Source organism: Poromitra crassiceps, assembly GCF_964638095.1.
Source record: "Poromitra crassiceps genome assembly, chromosome: 13".
In the NCBI taxonomy this organism is placed as follows: domain Eukaryota; kingdom Metazoa; phylum Chordata; class Actinopteri; order Beryciformes; family Melamphaidae; genus Poromitra; species Poromitra crassiceps.
In genome coordinates, this window is record NC_139644.1 from 18,041,405 (window position 1) to 18,064,447 (window position 23,043).

General features: G+C 46.9%; 1 protein-coding gene across 1 annotated transcript in view; it reads right to left on the bottom strand.

Moving 5' to 3' along the window:
- col5a3a (collagen, type V, alpha 3a) overlaps positions 1-23,043 on the bottom strand; it is a 75,772-nt gene that overhangs the window by 25 nt on the left and 52,704 nt on the right. The window contains exons 42-67 of the mRNA XM_083649955.1: positions 22,772-22,879; positions 22,272-22,379; positions 22,023-22,076; positions 21,667-21,720; positions 14,788-14,895; positions 14,603-14,656; positions 12,804-12,857; positions 10,094-10,147; positions 9,716-9,769; positions 9,489-9,596; positions 9,336-9,389; positions 9,154-9,207; positions 8,912-8,965; positions 8,760-8,813; positions 8,530-8,637; positions 8,260-8,313; positions 8,029-8,082; positions 7,829-7,936; positions 7,665-7,718; positions 6,193-6,228; positions 5,767-5,820; positions 5,347-5,650; positions 4,573-4,685; positions 4,364-4,435; positions 2,188-2,421; positions 1-1,920 (exon numbers count right to left, since the gene is read on the bottom strand). The exon at positions 1-1,920 is cut by the window's left edge and continues 25 nt beyond it. Coding sequence (XP_083506081.1) covers positions 1,774-1,920; positions 2,188-2,421; positions 4,364-4,435; positions 4,573-4,685; positions 5,347-5,650; positions 5,767-5,820; positions 6,193-6,228; positions 7,665-7,718; positions 7,829-7,936; positions 8,029-8,082; positions 8,260-8,313; positions 8,530-8,637; positions 8,760-8,813; positions 8,912-8,965; positions 9,154-9,207; positions 9,336-9,389; positions 9,489-9,596; positions 9,716-9,769; positions 10,094-10,147; positions 12,804-12,857; positions 14,603-14,656; positions 14,788-14,895; positions 21,667-21,720; positions 22,023-22,076; positions 22,272-22,379; positions 22,772-22,879 — 2,310 coding nt within the window. The 3' untranslated portion in view covers positions 1-1,773. The remainder of the gene's footprint in view (positions 1,921-2,187; positions 2,422-4,363; positions 4,436-4,572; positions 4,686-5,346; positions 5,651-5,766; positions 5,821-6,192; positions 6,229-7,664; positions 7,719-7,828; positions 7,937-8,028; positions 8,083-8,259; positions 8,314-8,529; positions 8,638-8,759; positions 8,814-8,911; positions 8,966-9,153; positions 9,208-9,335; positions 9,390-9,488; positions 9,597-9,715; positions 9,770-10,093; positions 10,148-12,803; positions 12,858-14,602; positions 14,657-14,787; positions 14,896-21,666; positions 21,721-22,022; positions 22,077-22,271; positions 22,380-22,771; positions 22,880-23,043) is intronic.

The following is a 23,043-nucleotide window of genomic DNA, read 5'->3' on the forward strand; positions in this document are numbered from 1 at the left end:
GGCATGTTGATTGTGGGCATGTTGATTGCAGGCTTGTTGAGCGAGTGTTGCAAAACTGCTCGGTAATGAAGAGCCTTGTTTGTCTGTTACACTCTGAATGGACACTGCTCATAGACTATAGCCCACCGGTAGACTCTGGGGACAAAAGACAGCTCGCGTTCTTTTGTTTTATTCTCACATCTCAATTTTTCCACAAGTACATTTGTTTTTCATTCAGGCAACAAGTTATTACTCATACTCAAGTCCTTAGAATAACTGTACAGTATATAAAATTAGTACAACAAACACTATACACAGGAGGGACCGGGCAGGATGGGGCTGGAGGAGAGGAGCTGGTTACTGGACTGTTTAAATACTAAGAAGCAGCAGGAGTGAATTGCTCAATTACACACTCTGGATATATCGTCTACTGTTTGGGTCGGAGGTAGGTACAGTGTAGTTAAGGTGTTCCACTTGTTAAAGCTACGTTCAACCGCATCGCTCTCAAAACAAACAGTTCCTAAGCCTCCTTTCGCTGGCCACGTGAAATCAGCCAGAGAAGATGTGCAAAAAACACAGTAGACTAACTTACTATTAGGGCGTTTCTTACCCGGCAAGTACTGCTGTTGAAGGACCAATAACTCTCCCCCCTCCCCCAGTCCTGTAATCCTGCCCACACAGACACAAAAACACAGTGACACCAAAATAACGGAATCATCTTTAGCACCACTGAAGAGCATAACATGTCAAAACGAACAGCAAAAATATCCTGTCCAAATTTCATCATATGAACAAAACAAAGAAAAGAGATGCTTTCAAGAGATGCGTGCAATGTCTCGTGCAATACAGTGACTGAATACAAACTAGATAGCGATGTGCTAAATCAGCCTGTTCGTTATCTCATCCTTGGCCTGAAATCTCTCTGGTATGTCATAGCATATACCACAGCAGAAGGGGGTGTAAGGCTAGCACATGCAGTGCTGCAGTCTGCGCAGACATGGCGGGCTCAAAATGCTTATTATCAAGGCGATGGAGGGAAGCAGTTCAATAAAGGAAACAACCTTATCCGTTCAAGTAAGTGTCGGGTTCAATAACTAGCGACGCCTGTTGAATACTAATCAAGGTCATTCACTGAGAAAAACTGCAGTCAAAGGGTAAAAAGGACAATTTATCATTCCTGCACACAGGGGAATTAATTGCGGCGGAATTAATATGCTAGACTAGTGCACAACAGCAAAGCAACTGTCATTATCGTGGTATTGGCGCATGCAAATGATTCCGATCATTCTGTCCCAGTCGTGGTAATCCTTTAGGTAGCAATTCATTTAGCATCCAAGGCTTTTAAAGTCCCACTCGACTCACCCGGACCACAGAATGACAGACTAATGCCCTCCCTCAATCGGAGGGATCCATCTGTCCTTTTAAAGTGGTCATTGTCAAGTGGTGCAGTCCTCGTAACGTCCAATTACAGCACACTCAAACAGTGTGAGGAAAAGAAAAGACAAGAAAAGAAAAACACTTAAAATTAAATACATCTAACTGAAATATTTCCCTTTGGTAAATGTGCTTTGTTCCTGCTGTTCTTCGTCCTCGACGTGCCAGTCTTCTTATCGTTGTTAGAGCCAGGGAATCTAGCGTTGGCACTGGCTGTTGAAGAGTCTTAAAAAGTCTACCACAAACCCACCACATATACTGTATGAACACATATAATAAATATTGCTTTGGGTAGTGGTAAAGTCCAATTTCATCGAAAACTTGCCGTGAAGGTCATTTTTGTGTGTGGTCGGTAAGATGTTAACCGTTGAAGCATACTGGTCCAACTTGGAAGCCAAACTTTTGGTTGCTGTTGCCAAAGTCCGCCGGAGCCACATCTATGAGAGGGAGCAGCTCTGCTGAGGGGGAGTCGATCTCGAGAACCGTCCTTTCCTGACCTTTCCGGAACTGCCCAAGAAAAATTCATATTATATATTAATCATAATATTAATATAAAATGTTAGAATCTGCTCTGCCTAATCTAGATAGCTCTGGCCTCAATCCCTGTGTGCACATGAGCCAATGAGCTGATGGCTACCATCTGCAAAACCTTATTGAATCAAGCACCAGCTGACAGCAGCAACACAATTGATAAACACATTAGCTTCATTAAGATTAATTGCTATTTGGCCAGCCAGACCCTCCCTCTGGCACGTCACACTGTAGCGCACTGACCTGGCATCCATCATGCAGGGGGCGGATGAAGGGGGTCTTGGCTTGGGTCAGCTCCTCGTCGTTGCTGCCCCGGAGGCGCAGGGCATGCTGGTAGGAGCGGGAGGCGCTGTCGAACCAGCCTGCGGCGTTCTGGCAGGTGTAGGTGAAGCTCTGCTTGGCCGTGGCACTCAGTAGTTTCAGGAAGGTCAGCTGGACCACATGTACCGGGTTCCCATCCCGGTCATTGTAGGTGAACTGGATGACACAGACATATGGGCATCAGGGTACAACATGGCCACTGGGCAGTGAGTTATTATTATGTCTTATTCATTCTGCAGTCATGTGTCGCATCACACCTGATAATGCCAAACACAATGACCCCCTAGACACCATCTTTGTCGAAGAGAAAGAGCTGGGGCTGACCCCTAATTGTTCGAAGCTTCAATCGTTGCCACGGTAAATCAAATCTTTTTCTTTTCCTCTCTTACTTTCTCTCCACAAGGCAGGTCATGTATCGTATGGGTCATGCACAGTGAGGTGTTCGCTTCGTAAGATCGCCTCTAGTTTCCCAGCTGGGCAGTGAATCACGGTACTTAAACACGGCAAAGTAACTCCACACAACCGGGGCGCAGCAGAATAAAGTTTACTATGAGCCGCAGTGTGAGACTACACATTCCTTCCTATGCTCAACCCATACCAGAGTTTGTGTGTGTGTGTGTGTCTGTGTGTGTGTGTGTCTGTGTGTGTGTGCGTGTGCGTGTGCATGTGTGGTGTGTACACGCGTGCGCGTTCTCACTAAAGCTTCGAAGCCCAAAAAGTGGTAATTCGGGACAGCCCTTGAAAAAGCTGCACAGTGGCAGAAAAGCAGGTCTGAGCCTACAGTACAATCTGTGCATCTGCAGATAAATAACACCCCATTTACACCTGGTTTTTAAATGTGACCTGTATCCGGATAAGTTATCTGGATAATGAAAAACGCATGTTAATGCAAGATGTAAAGGCATCGTGATCAGGATGTGATCAGATCTTGCTGACCACATCTGGATGTAGTCTGGCTCACATTATGTTCAGATCTCTTTCACCCCATTTACAACTGCTTTTTAAATGCGACCATTATTCAGATAATTTATCCGGATACCGGTTGCATTTAAAAATCAGGGTGTAAATGGGGTGTAGAGTTCCGATCGTTTGTGAATAAATTCAGATAAACGAGGGTTTTAAGAAAAAACAAGAACGACCGCACCGCGGATATATGCCTCCACCAACAAGTGAACAGTCGACATCCATGTCTGTCCAGACTTTGACGTTTGAGCCAAATGTGAAGAAATTCCATCAAGGTGTTACTGAGATGTCACGTTAACGAGCACGAAATGAGCGGTCGTGATGTCACAGTGACCTTGACCTTTGATCACTAAAATCTAATCAGTTCATCCTTGAGTCCAAGTCGACGTTTGAGCCAAATTGGAAGAAATTCTGTGAAGGCGTTCCTGAGATATCGCGTTAACGAACTTGGGAATGGCGTTTGTGAGGTCACAGTGACCTTGAACTTTGACCTTTGACCAGCAAAATCTAATCAGTTCATCCTTGAGTCCAAGTGGATGTTTGAGGCAAATTTGATTAATTTCCATCAAAGCGTTCCAATATCGCGTTAACGAACATCGGGCGGACGTACGGACGTACTGGATGGACGGACGGACGGACAAACAGACAACCCGAATCCATAATGCCTCCGGCCTGGCTATCGCCGGCGGAGGCATAAAAATGAAAAAATGTGCAAGCAAACTCAAGGACTTGGTGTGAGTGAGTCCGTGCTGGCAGCTCTGTGATTATCTGAGTGGATTCTGAGACCTCTGACCAGGTCCACATGACAGGCCCGTGCTCTGAGCCTGCTGATCTGAATGCTAGTCAGAGAGACACAGCTGCCAATGGCTCTGTGTGAGTCATCCTAACTGCCGAACTGCTGGCAATGGTCTCATAGTTTAATGCTTAATTATATAGTGAGCAGAATTTCAAATACCTGCAAACATTCACATGCAGTCCCGTGCTACGCGCTCACAGCTCAATCATATGCATGAATATCATTCAAATGCTCTCATTTAGCATGAGTAATTTAGCTGGAAAAGATTGCCTGACATTTGGATGCTGCTGAGATTAATGGTGGTAGGAGGTAAGAGTTGATGTTTTTTCTCCACCCTACCTGCTTGCCTCCTTTCCTGTATTGGCTGTACCAGCTTCCTGGCGTTTCTTTGTTCCATGCTGCTAATTTCACCTAGACACACAGAAGGAGAGAGGGATGATGTTAAAGTAGAATTTTGGGCTCAAGGGATATAGCGTGCGCTTTGGGCTCTGCTGTAACATGATGAGGTCAGCTTTGCGAGGGCTGACAGTGGGAGATTGGAGACTTACCATCTCAATCCTCTTGTCGGGGTAGAGACAGGTCTCTCCGTCGGCTGTGAAGTTACAGTAGACCTTGATGGAGTCACGGTTACAGCCTTGGTTAGGATCTATCCAGTAGTTGCCTACAAAGAGAGAACACATCAATCAAAGCACCAGGAGGAAAGCATGACGGACACATCTAGGATAACATGATGACAACATGGCTGAAATGATAAACAGTTTTATTTGGACTTTTTCTTTTCTCCATTTTCCCACATTTCCTCCCCAGTTGCACTTGACCAGTTCCCCCTAGGTTGTCCCGGTCGTTGCTCCACCCCCTCTGCCGATCTGTGGAGAGTTGTAGACTAGCACATGCTTCCTCCGATACATGTGCAATGTGCAGTTGCCAGTCACTTCTTTACAACGACAGCGAGGAATTTCACCGGCAGGACGACATGGGAGGATCACGCTATTCCCCCCAAGTTCCCCTTCCCCCCTAACAGGCGCCCCGACCGACCAGAGGAGGCACAAGTGCAGCGACCAGGACATGTACCCTTAATTCGGCTTCCCACCCACAGACATGGCCAATTGTGCCTGTATGGACACCTGACCAAGCCGGAAGTAATACGGGGACTCAAACCTGCGACCCTTGTGTTGGTAGACAGGGAATCTACCACTGCAGTACCCAGACGCCCAATAAACTGTATTTTGACTTAATGAGTTGAGTTTGTATATTGGTAAATTATTTCTTGGATAAGATCTGAAAAGCGGTAATACAGATCCATCATGAAGCAATCTGCTGACCGTCTTTGTAGTCCGGCTGGACCATCATGAGCTCCTTGCAGGTGCGGGCGGGGCTCTCAAAGGTCCCCAGGGGCCTCCTCATCAGCTCCACCTCGGTTTTCATGGAGGTGAGGGAGGCAAAGACCTCCTCCATGCCCTCGGCCTCCTCCAGAGGCTGGTCCCCCTGGAGGAACTCGTCCATCTCCAGCTCCGCTTCCTCCTCTCTGGATGGGGCCGATCCTCCTCCCGACCGGCCCGAGTGCCGTCTCCTCTTCCTCCTGCCCTCCCGCATGGGCAGCGGCTGGACCAGCGTGGCGGGGGGGCCCTGGAGGTGGACGAGGCAGGCAGGGGACAGGTGAGTAGGATGCAAGATGCAAAGGAAGAGGATGAAACTGGGGGCACAGAGAAGAGCCACGACGCGGATAATCGGGAGGTACTTACCGGGGCTCCGGGGGGGCCAGCAGGACCTGTATCTCCTTGGAGACCAACGCCACCCTGGAAAATAGCAGAGGACAAAACTCAGTGTCAATCTTCCTCTCACCTGCAGCCCCTCTCACACCAGTTGGCTAAATCCTGGCTTTCTCCAGGCAGATATGGTTGCTGCTTTATGGGATTATCCAGCTACTGTATGTGCATCAGCAGTCTGTGGTCAAAGCCCTGGCTCTCAAGACACACTACTAAGTGTTTACACCCAAAGACATGCATTAAACACAGTGCAGTATTATGATTATGAAGCATAGCACGTAAGACAACACACGCACTCTCTCTCTCTCTTCTCCAGCATATTATGCTCCTCACAGCAGCTGGACTGCTGGAGTGTGTGTACAGGAATGGCAATGCACAAATAAGAAGGATTACTGGACTCACCTCGTCTCCCTTCGCTCCTTTCTCACCGACTGCGCCCTGAGAGAAGAGAGGAGAGTGATCGATAATAGCTATCAAAACAAATCTAGATTTAAAAGGGTCACATTTTACAGCATAGAGTTGACATTACTGTGGGTTTACTCCTGCAAATTCTGTGCTTGGCTACCATGTGTGTTTGGTAGTTCAAAAGTACATTTGATCCCTCCAGAATGACATTTTGCTTTATGATTGACATTTGAAGGTTAGCAGTTCAACAGTTTGCTATTTGAACATTAAAAAAAAAAAAAAAAAAAAAAGTCCAGCAAGTCTGTTTGCTGCAGTCTGTTGAACACCTGCAGGATCCCTGTCCTTCAGGAATTAATATACTGTAGTTAATTGAAAAGATGTACTTGTACTGCAGTAAATAACAACTAATCAGGCCCTGTGAAGAATGTTTAGAATTGAGATCTATCATTTGCACTACACTATGATTTAAAAATTGCTTGCAGAATAAAACCGTTAGCTGGTTTTGATTGTTAGGGACTTTGATATACAGCTCCTAGATAAGCTGGATTCCAGTCTTAGATCCCAGAAAAGGCAATTAAATAGTTAACTATCAAAGTGTATGGAGACGTCAGTTGAGTTGTGTTTTTTCATCCAAGCTGTACGAAATATTCTATTCATCCATTTCTTATTCATTTGGGCATCGCTCAATGCTGGGGCTATTCAGCTTAAAAGCCTTATCTTTCATAACCTACCTATTAAGCTGCTTGCTGTTATCATTCATAACCTACCTATTAAGCTATAAAATTAAACTTGACTTCAATTTGTGATCTGTGATCTCTATAAGCAGCATATCCACTCATGGTAGGCCAATTAACTTCTTGAAAGCTTAGTGCGTCACTTAGTACCATTCATGAGCGTGATATTAGCATTTTTTTCTCTTCCATTTCGTCCCCAGCTGTACTTGGCCAATTTCCCCTGCTGGCCCGGTCCTTTCTCCACCCCCTCTGAGGAGAGCCATAGACTAGCACATGCTTCCTCCAATACACGTGCAGTCGCCCGCTGCTTCTTTTCACCTGACAGCGAAGACATAGCGTGTGGGAGGATCACGCTATTTACCCCAGTTCCCATCCCCCGAACAGGCGCCACGACCGACCAGAGGAGGCGCTAGTGCAGCGACCAGGACTCATACCCCACCGGCGTCCCACCCGCAGACACAGCCAATTGTGTACCGGAAGTACCGCTGCCGGGAATTGAACCCGGGTCTCGGGGTGGTAATAATAGATAAGGGCTTTTACCTCTACACTACCCACCCAGACACCGCCATATTAGCATTTGTTGAAGGTCATGCTTTTCTGTATCAGCGTATTTAGGAAAACGGTAGACTGGCCTACGAAAACACCTTTCTTAGCCGGAGATATCGAAGGACGCGAACGCAATCTGGTAACCAAATGAATGCTGTATGTAAGCAGAAAATAATGGGAGTCACTTACGGACAGTCCAGGTGGTCCCGGCGGACCGGTGGGACCAGCAGGGCCAACCACACCCTACAGAATGAGGATAAGCACTGCTTGTTATTATACAAAGTAGCCACTCTGTCTGATGTGCAGAACTGTCTATCAGATGCATTATAATGATGCAGTCACATGTACTGTACCCCATCTCCTTTAACGCCTGGTGTGCCCTGGATCCCTGGCAGGCCTCGGTCTCCCTTCTCTCCGTGTTCTCCCGGGGGGCCGATCAGGCCGATCAACCCACCATGACCCTGCAGAGAGAAACACGCATCGTCACCATCGCTTCACTTCGGACTATTACTGTTGGTTCTCTCGGTATTCGTCGAGGGCTAAACCGACTCACTTTTTCTCCCTTATTTCCATGGTCTCCTTTCAGTCCAGGGAGTCCTGATGGTCCCTGTCAACAGTGTTACAGTAACGGTGTTAGTGGGTCACATCAAGGAGGCACATGCTGTATGAAAACTATGGTTTCACAGGGTTGGCTTTGGGTTCAGAATGATAACAGCAGAGATAAAAACACACTCCCTCTCATGTTATGTTAGGCTTCATTATCAGGCAAACATAAGGCTCTTACGAGTGGTCCTGGGGGTCCGGTCTGTCCTGGTGGCCCATTTAACCCTTGCTCACCCTGAAGGAATAAACACAGCAAATGAATGTGAGATCTGCTCACGGTATGTTAGACTGAGTCAAAGGTGCAAACAAACACACAAACACAACCTAATATGATCAAAATGAAGATTGTCTGGAGTTCGTTTATTGCAGGTGCTCTAGACTCATACTTCAGACTATAGGCACAGAGCCATGGTGCGCGAGTGTGTTGGAGTGTGACTGTGTGTGTACTGACCGCTGAACCTGGGATGCCTCTGAGCCCTTCTGGACCAGGTTTCCCTGAGTGTCCTTGGGGTCCCACTGGGCCCGTCTTCCCCACCAGACCTTCCGTGCCTGTCGCCCCCTGCAGGACAGAGGGAGCGAGACAGACAGACAGCGAGGCGTTAGAAACCAGATAGTACAGCTAGGTTTGCTTGAGAGGCTCCACAGACACTTGTAAGCTCAGTGCCGTTCCCTCGTCTTTACCTTGGCTCCCTTCGTTCCTTGCTTCCCTTCTTTCCCGGCGGCTCCTAGGTGACCCTGTGTGTCGGAATGAGTTTCAGCGCATGAATACGATGCTTTAAAATGAGCCTCATTAATCTACACGTGTGCAAGCACACATAGAGAAGCATACTCACCCTCCGCCCTGGGGGTCCTGAAGGCCCTGGCTCTCCAGAGGCTCCTGGGGGTCCCTGCAGTGAAGCGAACAAAGGGTTAAAGTTGAAAGAGAAGCACATCCCCAGTCAGTGAGAGGGAAGCTCAGCCATGACGATGAATAAGTAAAAGCTCTCACTTATGTGACGGAGAACAAAGACTTCAGCTGAGCATACAAGAGACACACTGATGTTTTTACATGTCAAATAATAATAATACTGCTCACTGCTTTGCCAGGTTCTCCGTTGTCTCCTTTAGACCCCGGTCCACCATCCACTCCCTGGACAAAACACGGCATGTGGGAAAATGATTAAAAGGAGGCATTATCAAAATTGTACATCAATAAATAAAATGGCGTAAAAATAAATAATTAAAATGATATATAATTTACTAGAAAACACAACTCACATTGACGCCAGCTTCCCCAGTAGGTCCTGAATCTCCAGGGAATCCAAGGGGGCCCTATAGGTAACAGGAGCTAGTTAGAGAGCAGGTTCATGTGCAGCATCATGTCAACACAGGACCTGGACCTGGACCTGGCCCAGATAGAGGGAGACTCACAGGGTTGCCTTTGGGTCCGTCCTCCCCTGGCGTTCCTCTGACGCCCGGGGGCCCAGCCGCACCCGGAGGGCCGGAGTCACCCTTCTCCCCCACCTCGCCTTTACCGCCCTGGGGGGAGAAAGACAAGACAGGAGCGCAGTTGGAAGGTGGGAAGAGAGGAAATTGGGAAAGAGAGAAGTGGATCGAGACCTACTGTAGGAAGGAAAGAGGGAGGAAATGTGACTCACAGCGCCGCCTGTTTCTCCGACTGACCCCGGGTCTCCAGCTTCCCCGTCCTCACCCTGCGAGAGAACACACACTGCATAAGATGGCAAAACACACACACACACGCATGCACACGCACACGCATCCTTGGTATTATAAGGTTCTATCTGACTTTTTTGTCAAACCAAGTCAGTCACGTGAACCTATTCTATGAGTGCCTGTGTGATGTTATATTTTGAAAATAATGATTTCTGAGTCTGTAATTTCTAAAACAAACGGACCCATCTCCATTTAAATCAATGGGTGCATTGCTGAAAACTCGGAAGCTCAGTAGCTCAGAACTCTCCTGGAGGCAGACAGAACCTTAGAATTCTAAGCTGACGTTATTTGCAAATGCTGACCTTCTCTCCGACAAGTCCTGGCTGCCCGACTCCGCCGGTCATTCCAGGTGGGCCCTGTGGCGAGCAGAGAGAGAGAACAGCTTCAACCGAAATATCAGAAAACAGGAACAGACTTGAAATATTTATTTGAATTTTTTTGAAAACCCAGTTCTCTTTGGAATATTTTATTTTTTTGTCAGCAGTTGTGCTCACAGAGAGCTGAAACTGGAGCAGAATTATTAACACAATACAAAGAGAAAATATTGAGTGTCAGGTTTGCTACGTGGATAGTATCTGAGTCACACATAGTGCCTCTCTTTCTCTGTTTGTGTGTGTGTGTGTGTGTGTGTGTGTGTGTGTGTGTGTGTGTGTGTGTGTGTGTGTGTGCATGCGTGCATGCATGCATGTCAGTATATTGTGTAGCGCGTCTTGAAACCCACTAAAATGACTTCGGTAGAGTGCACAAATATGAGCAGAGCCCTACTACTCCCTGCTGTCAGCTGCTCTCCTCTCGTGCCATCCCAGCACAATGGACCCTGTCTCTGTCTCTTCCTGTATCAATCCATTTATGGATCACACCATCTCTGCACCCCTGTGTCTCCACACTTCCTCTTGCGGTGCACCAGTGTGTGTGTGTGTGTGTGTGTGTGTTGAATAATTGACCGGTGTGAGAGAGGGAGGCGGCCATTACTAGAGGTAAATATAACCGCCTCGCCGGGATGATAGTCGTAATACCCCTTAATGATTCATAGAGCGGTAAATATAACTCTCACCCGGGGAGAAGTGGGATTATATCCTAATACCATTTAATAATTCAAATTTCAGAAAGCAGCAGAGGGCCTGTAGTGCTGTAGGAGGTTGGTTTGCTTTCAAGAGACGTGTGCATGTAGAGAAGGCTGGGAAATAAAATGCATCGGCGGTGTGTAAAGACGAGCTGCGGTTCAGTTTCACACACTATTGTGTATTCCGTGACAGTCTCCCTCAGTCCAAAGAGAGACGCATATATAAATGCAACTGCCATGATGCATGATAACATTGATATGAAAAGGCATGCTGCTAGCTATGGTCATGTGAAGACATTGTACAGTAACTCCATTGTTCGTGCCGTTGGCCGGGGATGGGGTGAACATCTTCTCTAATTGACCATCAGTGGTACACAACCTTGCCCTACTCAGGAGCCACATTGACAAAAAAACCTTTCTTTGCAAGAGCCACAATAAGAGAACAAGAGCCCTTTCCTCCCTCCATTTTTATTTTATTCTTTTAGATTTGGCTCTAGAGCCTCGGGTTGAGTATCACTGTCACACCATACATCTAAAAATTCATCATCATTTAAAAGTTGTAAAAGAGTGTAAATCAGAGGTTATCTTTCTCAATTCCTGAACATTTTTGGAGATACTGTACAAGGTTTTCTTCTGACAGAAGTACCGTAATATGGAAATTTGGTACAGCCTCCATAGCACTTATTTTCTAAAGAAAAATAAAAATCACCAGACGTTAACACAATTAGTGAATGTAGAAATTAGTGTTTTGATCATAGTTTCACTGTTATCTGTCTACCTATAATACAGATAATCATGGAATAAGAATACAAATCTTCTTAGTTAAAATTGGCTAAGTGGTGTCTGTGGTGGCGGTGTCTGTGGCGGCAGTGTCTGTGGCGGTGTCAGTCATGATTGTGATGTCGTCAGTGATGTCACTCAAACAATTGTAATGTCATCAGTGATGTCACTCGAGCAACTGTTGTTCAACTGATGTCACTCAGGCAGTTGTGATGTCATCAGTGATGTCACTCGAGCAACTGTGATGTAGTATGAGCCGATATTGCACAGTTGCATGATGGCGCCTAGGTGAGTGGGCGGAGTCTGCCTGTCTGTCATTCACGATTTTGGTAGCCCGCGGAGCAGGCGAGTTCCATAACTGCAGCCATGGCGCATCATCTCCAGAGTCTCCATCCTACTGTAGGAATCTATGTGCGTGAGATTCCTAGTATTCTCACATTTGGATCCAAGAAAGAAAATCGTATGACATGGGGGTCCGTGGCTCTAATGTGGACTAAATTAGGGGTCATTGATGTGATAAAGGTTGAGTAGTAGTTGGGTAGTTGGGTTGCCATCCAAATGTATGTTTGGCACAACCGAATTGATTATCTACAAATGTAGGCTACATAGACCATAAAATGCAATTTCTGGATTGCAAGGTGCCACAGCATAACGTTCTGTTTAAACACACCACGGCGTCTAAAAATTGTGCTGCTTATTGACCATTGTCCATTGACCAAGTGTCAAAATGTTTATGCGAGGTTTGGAGTTTTTTTTTCCGAATTTTCTGGTGTTTCCACTCAGGTTTTTTATGCGCAAATTGAAAATTCGAATAAAAACAGGGGGATGGAAACCCACCAACTGTACTAGAGCACTAATTAAATTGGCATACAACTTGCCATTTTTTTTGTTTTCTTTTCTTCCATAGGCGAATGTTACTACAATCATTGTAGCCTATAGTTTGTAATGTGAGGAAATTAGAGTGGATGTGTAATCAGAGAGGTGAAAACAGGGATTGAACCTGACCACTCGGACTGAGGCTGCTCCCCGTCCTCACAGCCCCACCACCCCCACCCCCCACTTCCCCAGTGTGTAGCTGTCTTATTACTAAGGACGGCCATCTCTCATTCCAAATGCACGATAAAGAAATAGTCAAACAAGCTATGGAGCAATGTTGCACTGCACTGTACCTCTCCACCGATGGATCCCTGCGGGCCTCGTGGGCCGTGCTGCCCTGGAGGACCCTGTGGAGAGAGAAATGAAATGTTTTCATTAGGCCCTCATAAACACACACACACCCACACACACACACACACACACACACACACACACACACACACACAGAAACGGTTGGCCGGTGGCTGGTAAATTAAATATGAGTTCTAAAGCAGCCCCTGGTGGTGGATAGCCCATGCAATGGCCCCAGTATCATTATGATAGTGAGATGATGAAGACGTCCAGACAGGTCATTACCCTCAATATGACACAGCCTCTGATTTCCTGTCGCTCTCCCCTCCTCCTCCTCCTCTCCATCTCTCCCTCTCACTTACTCTCTCTCTAGGGGCCTCGGTAAGGAACCTCTAGCCTGTGAGTTGTACGACAGTATTCTCTCAGCCGCAGTGAAAACAAGAACAGTGGAGCGTGGTGCGACTCTTCTGTGGCACCTCGAGACAACGCAGAGCAATTAATCCCGACTCCAGTCTGAGCAGAGCAGATGTTGAGCTCGGAAACGCTCTGAAGTCTCGGAGAGAGCCTTGTAAAGATGCCGAGGAAGACAGAGAGAGAGAGAGAGAGAGAGAGACAGAGAGAGAGTGAGGGACTGGAGGAAACATATCCTTTTGGCAGAGAGATACTCGTGCGTTAGAGGGGAGAATTCTGTGATCCGCGACACTCACACAGTCGCACATGAATGAAGCTTCCCCACAGAGTTCTCAGCATCTCTCTCTCTCTCTCTCTCTCTCTCTCTCTCTCTCTTTTGTTTTGGTTCCGTTTTGATGCGTTCCCTCCCTAATCTGGCTGTGGAGAAGAAGACGGCCTACAGAGGATCTAGTTGGGAGCGTGTGTTCATGGTTGACGGCGTTGTGAGACGACTGTCACAAAGGAGGAGGCTCATTAGCCAATGCTGCGGCTAATCTGATTAGCAGCTGTCACACTGTCTTCCCGCTCGTCTTCCGTGCACTCCATCGCTCTGCTGCCATCTCCTTTCCGTCGCTCTCTCTCTCTCTTTTTCTGCCTTTCTTTTCATACAGGACATCTTCATACTCTGGCCTCGCCTCTCTTGCTCATCAAGTCGTGGTCTGTTTCTGTAAAGCGATCGCCACTCAGCCTTGTTGGGAGAAATACTTGGGTCCATCCGTCGCGCAATGAATAGATGCACCGAGGTACTTGGGTCGAAAACAGTCCAATAGGCAGACATTAACGTACAGCGAGCAGAGTGACACTAAGTGCTGGACTGCAGTCAAGGCCACCTGAGTCGAGTCCAAGTCAATTAGGACCAGGTCCAAAGGGGGTCGAGACCAAGCGTAGACAGAGACCAGAGCAAATCAAGTCCCATTCAAAACCTCGGCCAAAATAGGCAATAAACGTGTATGTGTCTTTCCAAATGTAAAATAATGCTTAAGGAGTTTCCTAAGGATGAACAGAGATGTACAGTAGATCTATCTGCACGAACTGTGTACTGTACAACTTCAACATCCAACTAAATAACGCATAGGCTTTTGACGAATCAATACCGAGACATTTTAGGATCGTTTTTACAGCTGTGGGGTGAATAACAAAGATGGATGGACCAGGTGGTGAAAAATCTATCTTTGAACATTTTTAGATAGACAGGAAAAGAAAAGGTCATGTCAATCCAATAGGTAGTGGAGATCAAGATAAGTCCAAGTCAAGTCCAGGATGTTAGAAAATGGTCTCGACAGCAGACTTGAGACCGACGCTGGACTCAAGATGAATGCTGAATGTACTGAGAATGCTGAGCAGTACTCACCATCGCACCAACATGTCCACTCTCTCCCTTCTCCCCCGGTAGGCCTGGCATTCCCTGCGAATCCAGATAATGATTAGATTCAGACATAGACAGGAGGAGAGATATACGTTAAATTATATACTGTATAGCTGTATGTAAGATTAGAGAGATAGAGTCAGTGTTGGGGAGGCCAGGGCACTTGGTACCTGTAGTCCAGCAGGCCCGGTGGCACCCTTGAAGCCCCTGGCTCCTTCATCTCCTTTGGCCCCGTACATGCCCTGCTGCCCGCGAGGCCCCGACTCTCCATCTACACCCTGAACACACACACACACACACACACACACACACAGGTCAGCACGATACACACTGCAATATGCTCAAACCAAACTGACTTGACATTTTTTCTTTTTTTGTTTGCATTTTCTTTATTACTATTATTGTACTATAATTTAAAGTCGCTCACCGTCTTCACTACTCCAAGCATAAATTGCACAAGATCTACCCTTCTGTCTCACCACTGTGTGACAGGTGTCAGAGGGCACGCTATCTCATGCCTTCTGGTTCTGCCCTTCACTGACGGGGTTCTGGGCCAGAATATGTACAAGTTTGCCATGCAGTCTTCGGTGAATAAAGCCACAATTGCTGTATTACTTTGTCTTTTTATTATATACATTTATTTTTATTTCTTTGACATACATTCTGCGATCAGTGTTGCCAGATTGGGTGGTTTTCCGCCAATTGGGCTGTTTTGGGTTCCATTGTGTGGGGGGGTAATGGGCTTAAACGGGTTTACAGAGCTGCTTGTTTCCATAGCCCCCTCCATTTGTTTTTTGTGTGCGTTTACTGCCATTTTTACCATAGAATTTCACAGGGCGGTTTTGATGATTTTGGTGTCAAACGACACAAAAATAGTTTTTAACTATAGAAGATTCAAAATTATACATCAATCAAATCCTTTTTATATCTCCTTCTGCCATTTACTCTGCATCTTTCTGTGTTTAAGGTCATGTGAAAAATATGCATAAACAACATTATGTAAGCAAAACCTTTATTAGAAATTGCATACAATGCATTGAAGACATCATAACCTTAATCTGATCTGACCATTGGAGGATCAACAGTGATGTTATAGAAAATATGCATGTACTGTATATGCTCAGGGGTAAATGTGCATGTATATATGCTCAGGGTAAATGTGCATGTATATGCTCAGGGTAAATGTACTGTATATGCTCAGGGGTAAATGTGCATGTATATGCTCAGGGTAAATGTACTGTATATGCTCAGGGTAAATGTGCATGTATATGCTCAGGGTAAATGTACTGTATATGCTCAGGGGTAAATGTGCATGTATATGCTCAGGGTAAATGTACTGTATATGCTCAGGGTAAATGTGCATGTATATGCTCAGGGTAAATGTACTGTATATGCTCAGGGGTAAATGTGCATGTATATGCTCAGGGTAAATGTACTGTATATGCTCAGGGTAAATGTGCATGTATATGCTCAGGGGTAAATGTGCATGTATATATGCTCAGGGTAAATGTGCATGTATATGCTCAGGGGTAAATGTGCATGTATATGCTCAGGGTAAATGTGCATGTATATGCTCAGGGTAAATGTACTGTATATGCTCAGGGTAAATGTACTGTATATGCTCAGGGTAAATGTGCATGTATATGCTCAGGGTAAATGTGCATGTATATGCTCAGGGTAAATGTGCATGTATATGCTCAGGGTAAATGTGCATGTATATGCTCAGGGTAAATGTGCATGTATATGCTCAGGGTAAATGTGCATGTATATGCTCAGGGTAAATGTACTGTATATGCTCAGGGTAAATGTACTGTATATGCTCAGGGTAAATGTGCATGTATATGCTCAGGGGTAAATGTGCATGTATATGCTCAGGGTAAATGTGCATGTATATGCTCAGGGTAAATGTACTGTATATGCTCAGGGGTAAATGTGCATGTATATGCTCAGGGGTAAATGTGCATGTATATGCTCAGGGTAAATGTGCATGTATATGCTCAGGGTAAATGTGCATGTATATGCTCATGGTAAATGTGCATGTACTGTATATGCTCAGGGTAAATGTGCATGTATATGCTCTGGGTTGAAACGGAGCCTAATCTTCATATCTGCAGCGACACAGTGCTGTGCAAGCAAGACCAACGCTGTAGCATTTGGAGCTTCCACGGCATTCACATCTTCTCACACTTGGTCAGTTGTTGACCAAATCTCTGTAATAGGGAGGAGATCAGTCCACAAGAGCTGCCACATATCACCTTTCTTGATCCACCCCCGTCGGAAGGACTTTGTGCTTCTGGTTGACAAAGTAATGATTGACCCCGTTATGCATCCAGCCTGGGAGGCAGCACACTTTACATGAACAGCTTGAGTAGGAGGGATGGCTTCGTATGGCCTCTGCTTCTGAGCAAACATGTCTAGCCTTGGATCATCAACAGCATCAGCTGTACTGGACCTGTCATACAGTACATCATGACCACAATGTCTTCCCAGACCTTCATGTCGGCATCATCTATTATTGGTAGATACTGGCTGAGGTTGCTAGAAACATTGGAAGCCTCGTTATAAACGTCCCAAGTTTCACTCCCAAATTAACATGCTTTTTTCGATGTGATGCTGAGCCCTCCCCACTCCAAACACCTCTAGATTTGTCTGTTTGACAACTGCAACACGGCCTCTACTGAGAGGATTAGATAAGCATGGCAGGGGGAACTTGGTATTGATTTATCTGACATTATATGGGAAAGGAGTCTGTCTGTGGTACAACTTTGCTCAGTGAATAGCAGACACCAGCTGATCCAATTTAAAGTCGCTCACCGTCTTCACTACTCCAAGCATAAATTGCACAAGATCTACCCTTCTGTCTCACCACTGTGTGACAGGTGTCAGAGGGCACGCTATCTCATGCCTTCTGGTTCTGCCCTTCACTGACGGGGTTCTGGGCCAGAATATGTGACTGGTACTCTACGGCCTACAAAATAGCCCTAGAACCGGAGGCAGAACTTGCCATCTTCGGCTGCTCAGAGTCCTCTCTGAACTTCCCTACAGCTGTGCAACAATCTCTGACACTCGGGACAACTGTCGCCAAAAAACTCATTCGGAAGGAAAGTTTGCCATGCAGTCTTCGGTGAATAAAGCCACAAATGCCATAAACTGACAGTCCTTCAAGTCAGTTTTGGTAGAGCACGAAGTCCTTCATCACTTGTGTTAGTGGTAAGGAGTGGACTTGGTTCAGGCGATGTGTGCCCAGCCCTTGGCGGATCCGGATCCGACACACGTGGGCCAGAGGAAATCTCTTGGCCTCCAGAAAGACCCTGAGTGCCTCGGGATCCGCCCTCTCCTCCAGGTGTGCCTGCTCACACTTCACCAGGGCCGGGTCGGCACCGTGGTCCAGGAGCAGCTGGACGAAGGCAGCCTGGCACGTGTGCTGCAGCACCAACTCCAGCAGGTGAGAAGCCACGTCACGGGTCAGAATGCCAATGGCCTGGAGCAGCAGGCCGAAGCAGTCCAGGTGGTTGCGTTCAGCGCTGATGAAGAGAGGAGAGTCTGTGTGGGTGTCAACAGCAGCACGGTACCTGATGAGTTCATGCAGTATATCCAGCCTTCCCGCCTCGGCAGCCCAGTAGACCTGGGTGTGTACCCAGGCACATCCGTTGGGGTCGGCCCCGGCTTCCAGGAGGATCCGGACGCAGTCCAGGTGACCGTAGTACACGGCCCAGTAGAGAGGTGTGAGGTGTAGGTCATCAGCTAGGTCTACCTGGGCTCCCTGGCTGATCAGGTAGGCCACACAGTCAGCGTGACCCCGCATGGCTGTGTGCCCCAGAGGGGTGCTCCGTCTACCGTGCCACAGACGCCTCTTCTCATTAATCTGCCTTCTGAAGTGGCCGTCCTGCAGCAGGGTTCTCAGCTTGTCCAGGTCTCCTGTGTAGGCAGCACCATGGAGCTGCCTGTCGTCATGCCCTGCTCGAGCAGCCATTCCTTCAGACCTGTCACTGTAGGACACCGACTTCATGTGTGCATGCGCTGCATCTCCAACAGAAGGCTTTATGAAGGGACTGAAGTGTGTGTTGACATTATGACATCATAAAATTATGACATCACTCACTGATAACATCACAATCGCTCGAGCAACATCACTGATGACATCGCAATTGCTCCAGTGACATCACTAATGACATAACAATTGCTCGAGTATCTCAGAGCTGTTTGAGAATGTTTATGTGTATTCAAGATTAGCCTCAACGCCAGACCCATGAGAGTTTGTACGCTGATACACTACGTTACTGCATGCTGCAGAGCTCTCTCTGGGTCTGGGACAGTCCTCTCAGCCAGCTGGTTAGGGGAGGGAACCGTTCACTTGGCCAGTGATTGGCCAGTGGTGGATTCAGCCTTCACCATTCAGTAACGACTTTGTGATCAGACAACACGGCAGGCGCAGCCCATTTTTCGGACCGCTCTCATTGGTGCTACGACCTGTCATTCATTCAATTTCAACCCCCCTAGACCTGCCTTAAAAAAACAGCAGTGGCTGTGGGGTGGCACAGACTCATTTAGTGTACGTAGTATGGGGAGCACCACAATTCAACGTAATATTTGAGTCTGGGGAGAGACTACCGTAAATTCCGGACTATAAGGCGCACCGGTATATAAGCCGCAGCACCAAAATTGACTGTTTTTTACATATATAAGCCGCACCGGACTATAAGCCGCGGGTGTTTTGATGTTTAATTACCATATGTAAGGTTCGTGCACAGAGAGGAATGTCGGGAAAGAGATGGCTGTTTGGGGAAGCTCCCATTTATTAACATTTCAACAAAACAAAACAAAAGTCAGGTCACTAATCCCCAGACAAAATCACACAACAATAGGCTATATGTGCAGCAAACGGCTGTAACCAGAGAAGTCAAGTCACTAATCCTCGTCTTCCTCTTCTTCCTGCGTACTGAAACCACCAAAGTCCTCATCTTCAGTGTCGGAAACGAACAGGTTCAGGGTGGCTTCGTCAACCACTCTCCTCTCTCCTTCATTGTCACTCAAAACCAACGAACTCCTCTTCGTCACTGTCGGCATCGAACAGCCTCTGAAGCCTCTGACGGCCCTCAGCGCCAGCTGTGGCGGCGTCATCCTCTTCATCCCGCAGCAGTCCAGCGTTTTGGAACCCGTTGGTGATTGTGGATGTTTTCACACTCCTATAATATTCCGTGATCTTCCTTTGTGTGAATTCGCCGAAGTTTGTGATTTTCTCCTGGTAGTCGGGAGGGAGTTGTTCAGTAGTTCTCGCCCGGACGGACAGTCCCTTTCGTCTCATGAATCGGAAGCACCAAGATGGGCCACCTATGAAATGTTCAATTTTCATTTCGGTGGCGACTGTTTTGGCCTTCAGTCGGATCTGCACCGTGGAAACGCCTCGGCCGTCTGCTCTCTGGGTCAACACCCAATCTTCAAGGGAATCTTCAAGTTCGGGCCATCTGCTTTTATGACCTCTGAAGGACTTTTTGGTCTTCTTGCACTGAGACAGTTCCTCCTGCTGAACCTTCCAACGCCTCACCATTGACTCGTCGATGCCCAGGTTACGCGCGGCTGCTCTGTTTCCCTCTTTTAATGCGAGATTGACTGCTTTCAACTTGAAAGCTGCGTCGTGTGAATTTCTGCGTACCTTCCCCATGGTAAGTGAGAGAGTGTTGCTTCTACTGCTCGTCTTGTTGTGAATATTCCTTGATCTTCCTTTGTGTGAATTCGCCGAAGTTTGTGATTTTCTCCTGGTAGTCGGGGGAGGGAGTTGTTGGCCGAGTGGCCGTTTGCTTACCGTAATTACCATATGTAAGGGGTCACGCACAGAGGGGATTGTCGGGAAAGAGATGGCTGTTTGAGGAAGCTCCCATTTACCGTATTACCGTAACATTTCAACAAAACAACATAACACAACACCACCTTTGTTTATTTTTTGTCCGCGGTGTGGTGAAAAGAGGGCAAGAGAGGAAATTAAAACAGAAGTGGATTTATAGTTAGAAAGAGTGTTAAAAAAGAGAGATTTTATTTGTATTTTTTTTTTTTTTTCTGAAAAAATCCATAGATAAGCCGCACCGTTATATAAGCCGCAGGGCCAAAAAACGGGAAAAAAGCCGCGGCTTATAGTCCGGAATTTACGGTAGTTCAATAGTAACCAAAGGATCGCTCCTGGTGCAACTACATAAGTTTTGCTAAAATAATGTTGTTTATACATATTTTAATTAACACGTCATCTGGCTGCCTGGCAAAAATATTCATCAGTGGCTGTCGGCCACTGATGACGTCTTTTGTCCTCAGGGTTGTGAGTCAGTCAGCCTTCCGAGTGATGTCACTCGAGCAATTGTGATGTCATCAGTGAGTGATAGCATCAGTGATCGAGCGGAGCCTCTAGCATTTCGAGGGTTGTCAGTCAATTAGTCGAGCATTCTGAGGGTTCCGACCTTCAGAGCCAGATGTAGGCCAGCAGCCAGCTGCCTGGAAAAAATATGCAGAGTAAATGGCAGAAGGAGATATAAAAAGGATTTCTGATATCATTTTGAATCTTACATAGTTAAAAAAAAAAAGAAAGTCATCAGAATCATCAAAATCGCCCTGGACAGTGAACTTTTATGGTAAAAAAAAAGAGGCAGAAATGGCAACCATCTTTTAAAATGGCAGCCATTTTGAAATGTACGTGGAATAAATCTGGCTTCCCTGTGGTCATAAATGTATGGTTTGATAGCAAGATAATTCATATTGGACAATTCTATCATCTTTGTGCCAATTTTGGTACTTTCCAGATGTGAACGATTTTTCTTTAATCTACTCCACTATTGTAGCAGCCTAGCAGGGTGGTAAAGGCGCCTTAACGCTGGTTGCTTCCGCTATTAAACAGCAAAAAGAAGAAGACATGACACCTCTTTGATGTTAGCATGCGAGTTTAAGGTTTAAAAATCACGCTTTGTCGTGACAGTCAGGTGGTTTCCCCCACGCTGACCACGCACCCCAGCTATGACGCGTCTATGACGAGGCCTCGCCTCAATGTACATTCTGAGTTAACCTACTGTTGGTCCTGGCTGGCCCACAGGTCCTTGAATTCCGTGGGATCCTGGGGGGCCCTGCAGGAGCATAGGAACAGTTCAGTACACGTTAACACACACACACACACACACACACACACACACTCACTCACTCACACACACACACACACACACACACACACACACACACACACACACACACACACACACACACACACACACACTCATCAGCTCAGCACCCCAGCAGGTGTACTGTGCACCAACACAAACAGTTATTACTCTGAATGATCCTGAAGCAATTAGGCAATGTGCCCTCTACCCCCTGCTGATGCAAGGTCATGATGTGACATTAGGATTCATCACATCAAATTGAAACTCACAGATTCTCCTTTGTCTCCCTTGCTGCCCTTCTGGCCTGGTCCTCCTGTTTCTCCCTATGGACACACACACACACACGCACGCACGCACGCACGCACGCACGCACACACACACACACACACACACACACACACACACACACACACACACACGGAGAGAAATCATGAAACCACAGATATGACAAATTAGTCCAAACACCTTGCACTTTACAGCAGTGTGTGCAGTCCGTGCCAGCTCTCCAGTGTGACTACCTTGTCTCCGTCCTCTCCTGGAGGCCCTGAAGGTCCTGCGGCCCCTGGCAGCCCTAAGGGTCCCTGTTCCCCGTCATGTCCTGCAGGCCCTACGGGGCCCTTCTCTCCCTGGGGGACACATGGGAGAACCGCACACGTCTAGCAACTGCCACAATACTTCATAATATTAAGATATACTAAAATCAGGTGAAACCCGAAAACAGACAAAACCAATATCTTCTCATAAAATCGTGTTTCTACACAAACGGGGTAGTGCGACATCCGACTCATTTTGATAGAGCAGGTCACATATCTAACATATATAATAAAAACATGGCACGTGTATTAATGTATAATACCAGGAAGGAAACTAGCACCTTCTCTCGCTATCTCTCTCATAATGACGCGTACCAAAGTGAGAGCACGTGCTGTTTATGACCAAAGTGATGGTACAGCATGTGTGTCTACGTAAGTGGACAGTGTTGCCTAAGAAACTCATTTAGCAATGTTCCAAATCTTACGGGCTCGCCTTTCTCTCCCATGGGCCCAGCAGGCCCCACGCCGCCGGGCCGCCCGGGCTGGCCAATAGCGCCAGCTGCCCCAGCAGGGCCTCGCTCTCCAGTGGCTCCCTGGAAACAAGAGGAGACAGAGACAGAGGAAAGAGGTGAGAGAGCGCGCGTGTCACATGATTCACTCTTTGATTTAGTGCAGCGGTCACGATGATCACCATGGAAACAGCCTCCCCGCTCTATATGTCCTAGTATCCTATATGACACAGAGGCAGAGGGGAAGG